General features: G+C 44.7%; 1 protein-coding gene across 1 annotated transcript in view; it reads left to right on the forward strand.

Moving 5' to 3' along the window:
• The window catches only part of LOC103367561 (melanoma receptor tyrosine-protein kinase-like), a 55,569-nt gene that overhangs the window by 49,437 nt on the left and 1,566 nt on the right, over positions 1–4,566 (forward strand). Inside the window, exons 20-24 of the mRNA XM_008295640.1 lie at positions 74–149; positions 926–1,072; positions 2,252–2,349; positions 2,976–3,119; positions 3,942–4,035. Of these exons, the coding sequence (XP_008293862.1) occupies positions 74–149; positions 926–1,072; positions 2,252–2,349; positions 2,976–3,119; positions 3,942–4,035 (559 nt within the window). The remainder of the gene's footprint in view (positions 1–73; positions 150–925; positions 1,073–2,251; positions 2,350–2,975; positions 3,120–3,941; positions 4,036–4,566) is intronic.

Here is a 4,566-nt window from a genome sequence, read left to right on the forward strand (position 1 = left end):
CCAGAACTGAGAAGGTTCTGCTGCTCTCAGCTCGTTGTAGAACCATGACGTTTGTCCCTCCTGCTCCCCGTAGGTTCCCATCAAGTGGATGGCGTTGGAGTCGATCCAGCAGTGGACCTACACCCACCAGAGCGACGTCTGGAGCTACGGTGAGTCGCCTCAGCAGCCCTGCTTTCTGCCCCCTCATTGGTGGCAGCAGAAAATGACACACTTTCAATGAGACGATAACAAACTGGACTAAAGTCGTGATTCAGCTCCGTTTACATGATAACCAGTAACCATGTGAGTCTTCCATTTGGATGTCTGATGGATGTTTTATGTTCAAGCCTTTGTCCATCTCTAAACGCTCAGCTCCTGCCTTTAGTCTTTATGATCCACTCCTATGATCTGTGATCTGTGGAGCTCATGCTTCTTGTTTTTGTGGCGTTCTGCAGCAGACTGTCTGGTTTTGTCATTTCATTGATGTTTTTTTGCACATTTCAAAAAAGCCAAAAAGTCGATAAAATGAAAACAGAACAAATTAAACGAAAAGTTCACAGCGTTTTTTAAACTCATCAGTTGGAACGGTGTTTTCATATTTGTTCACTGATCGTCAGCTCCAGGTTCCCACAATGTTCCATGATAACAAAGGGAGAACGTTCTAGATGCAGCGTTTGTTCTGAGAACGCTAGAGGACAACAGTCACAGAACGTCACCAAACATTTTCAGAACGTCTTTAGTAGAACTAAGAGAAAACTTCCTGCTGGAAACACAAACAGAACGTTGCAGAAGTTCCTCAGAACGTTTCAAGAATGTTTAACATTTTCAAAACGTCTTTGGTTATCTTGAAGAGGAACATTGTGGGAACTGAAGGAAACCCCCTCAGAACGTTGTTAGAACGTCTGTGTCTGGGTGAGCGGCTGCTTCCTGACTCTTGGTTCTACAGGTGTGACCGTTTGGGAGCTCATGACGTTCGGGTCGAAGCCGTACGACGGCATCCCGGCCAGCGAGATCGCCTCGGTTCTGGAGAGAGGAGAGCGTCTGCCGCAGCCGCCCGTCTGCACCATCGACGTCTACATGATCATGGTCAAATGTAAGAGGAAGTCCTGAAGCCCACTTCAAAATAAAACGCATACAGGTGGAGGTGTTCCACAGAATAGAACAAGTCTGGATCAGCTGGTCCTGGTCCTCAGTGAGCACTTTGACACGGTTTAGTTTACAGATATTTGCCATTATTTCAAAGACAAAACATGGATTTAAATGATGAAGAAGCCTAATTACTGTCTTCGCTGGTTTGTTGAATTACAGACAACAAATCAGAAAGTCACAGAAGAACTCAAACATTTGCACTTCTGAAGGGCGAAACACTGAACAGCCACTCGCACCGTCTCAGTGTCACAACTCAACAACAGATGCTGTTGCACGTTTTTCTGTTTTTGTTAAATTACAAATAACAACGAGAACAAGTGAAAACACACAGAAAAAAAACAGGAAATAAATGTCAAATTTACAAGAGTTAAGTGTAAAATTAAACAGTTTTATTGTGTTTAAATCAGCGAAACAGAAAAAAATATGTGTGTAAACAATTATAAAATATTTTTAACTGTTATTTTACAGAGCTGTGAAAATTTAAACCTTTTAAACCGTTAAAAGGACACATTGGGACTAAAAGTGACGTGTTAGTTGGAATTAAACTCTTAAAGTGCATGTACGTGAATGAAAGGTGTTATTTTGGTGGCATAAACCTTTAAAAGATAAATATTTTTAACAGAACGTAGTATTTTGGTAGAAATTGACCTTAAAACTAGAAGTATCTGGACAGAAAGTAGTATTTTGGTGGCATAAACTTTAAATATTTTGAGAATAAATAGTATTTTACAAGAAATTAACCCTTGAAACTAAATATTTTGACAAAGAGTAGAATTTTGGTAGAAATTATCCTTTAAAACTACAAGTATGTAGACAGAAGTTAGTGTTTTTGGTGGAATAAACCTTTAAAACTGCTCATATTTGGACTGAAAGTAGTATTTCAGTTGGAATAAATCCTTTATGGTGCATGTACTTGAACAAAGGTCGTATTTCGGTGGAATAAACCTTTAAAACTCTAAACGTTTGGACAGAAAGTCCTATTTTGGTAGAAATGAACCTTTAAAACCAGAAGTTCTGGACAGAAGGTGGTGTTCTGGGTTCCTTGGCCAGAGGAACCCTCTGAGGGAAGCCATGTTCAGCGGGTGGAGGTTCTGAGGCCTGAAGCTGTCTGACTGTGCTGCAGGTTGGATGATCGACCCGTCCAGTCGGCCGCGGTTCAGAGAGCTGATGGTGGAGTTCTCTAAGATGGCCAGCGACCCGTCCAGATACCTGGTGGTTCAGGTAAAGCGTGACCACACCGCCTGACCTGAGCTTTCATCAAAACACGTTTGTGGCCGTTTTCAGGTGAACCTTGAAGTCAGGATCCAAAAAGCCAGAACCTCCTGCAGTCTGGGTGGACAGGCAGCAGACGCCGCCGCCTGCACTGGGTGACGTATATCCTTCACGAGGTCCGTTTAGGGTTCTGACGCTGCGAGGAACAAACTCACGTTCCCTCAACATCGTCCCCTACAAGTTCTAATGATGTCTGTGAGCGTTAATGCAACGTCCACAGAACGCTTCAGGGAGATCTGTCGTTTCCAACAATGTTCCCGTGAGTCAGCTCAGACTTTCAGTGTGTTCTCAGGAACAGCGGTTCTGTGACAACCAAGGAGGAACCAACCTCCAAAACAGCTTCTCCACATGTTATTAGACGGTTTTTATAAAACGTTAAAGCCTGTAATGTTCTGAGGACGTTGCTGAGGAACACGTTACAGAACGTTCTTCTATGAAACATTCTCACAATGGTCTATGATGACAGAGGAGGAACGTTCTGAAAAGGTTCTCCAGATGTTATGGAGGCCTCAGATGACAGAAGGTTTCATACAGAACGTTCCTGTAACGTGACACATTTGTCTGTTTGTTCTCAGGGGGAACCGCCCAGCCCGTCAGACAGCAGGTTCTACTCTCGCCTGCTGAGCACCGGCGACGCCGAGGACGCGGTCGACGCAGACGAATACCTGCTGCCCTGCAAAGGCCTGGGTAACCATGACGACCGCCGCTGTGGCGCCACGGTACGAGCACTTGGAGAACCCGGTTCTCATTCACTCTTTGCTGGGCCAGAAAACTCCGACATAAAGAGGAGCTCGGTCCAGCTGTGGACTGTTGTTTTCATTTAACTTTATTGTTGTTTTTGTTGTTGTTGTTGTTGTTGTTGTTGTTGTTTGGTTTAAGAAACATTTTGAGTCATTTTGGAGAAGTTTTGTCATTTTACAGAAACTGAAAGAAGAGTTTAGATTGGGTTTTGAGAACTGGCTCGGAGCTCGTCTCATTTAGGAAGAGAAACTGAGTCCGTTAAGTCCAGTTCTGGGTTGTTTTGGACTCATGTTGTCACGGTGGACCAACCCGGAGACTCAGCGAACATGGTTTGAGTCATTTTTAAAACTAATTTTAAGCCGTTTTGGACGTTCTTGTTTTCATTTAAGACGTTTTTTAATCATTTATAAAAACAACACGTTGGACGAACGCTGAGTCATCCTGGAGGCGCTTTTGTTTCGCTGAGTCATTCTGAAAACACATTTTTTAGCCACTGTGGAATAGTTTCTGTCACTCTGAGTCATTGGTGATGTGCTGATTGTATCTGAAGTGATTTGACTTGGTTTTGGTCACATCGGACCGACACAGCGTCTCTGTGGATTTGCTTTGCAGAGAGACGACATGTTGCTTTAAAGAACATCACTCAGCCTTTTTGGAGACGTTTTGTTTTTAAGTTCATGTGGCCTCATGTGGATAAATGCTGAGTCCATCCTTCTCCAAACTCTGAGTCCTCTCCAGGTTTTCTGTGTCAGGTGAAGATCTGCTGCGTTCAAACCTGTTTTCTGTCTGTCTTCCGTCAGAACGGTCATCCAGCCCGACAGAACAGCGTCGCCCTGCGGTACATCACCGATCCCACTCACGGCGCGCTGGACAGAGACGACTTCAGCGGCCACGGTACGCATCGCCTGACACTTATTCAATCCCTCACTGAGCAGTCAGAGAAAAGGAGCTCGTCAGCAGAACCGAGGGAAGAACAGTGCGACAAACGTCCAGCAGGTCCACTTGTGTCCTTCAGGAGTCGGACCCCCTTTAGAGCTGAAGCCTTGTGTTCATGTGTCTGAACGAGCTTCCTGCTCCTCACGTCTGCTCGCCTTCTCCTGAAGCTCCACCTCCAGCTGATGTGTAGACACCTGCTGAAGCTCCTCCACCTTTCAGCTCCAGCATCGGTCCAGAAGGACACAGTTTGAAAATCACTAAACACTCGTCCCGTTGACTTTGCTCCACAAGTTCACGTCCGTTAGGACCTGAAGCGATGCAGCCAGAGTGTAACGGGTCACCCTGATGACGAACACAGTCCAATCTGTTGCTTCCAGCTGCTGATGAAACATCTGCAGCACTTTTTGTCATCATTCTGTGTGATTTAGTGGCTGTTTTGTGTTTTTGAAGGTGATTTTGTGTCTTTGTGTAGTTGCTTCATGTCTTTTT

Source organism: Stegastes partitus, unplaced genomic scaffold (genome assembly GCF_000690725.1).
Source record: "Stegastes partitus isolate 25-593 unplaced genomic scaffold, Stegastes_partitus-1.0.2 Scaffold1062, whole genome shotgun sequence".
Classification (NCBI taxonomy): domain Eukaryota; kingdom Metazoa; phylum Chordata; class Actinopteri; family Pomacentridae; genus Stegastes; species Stegastes partitus.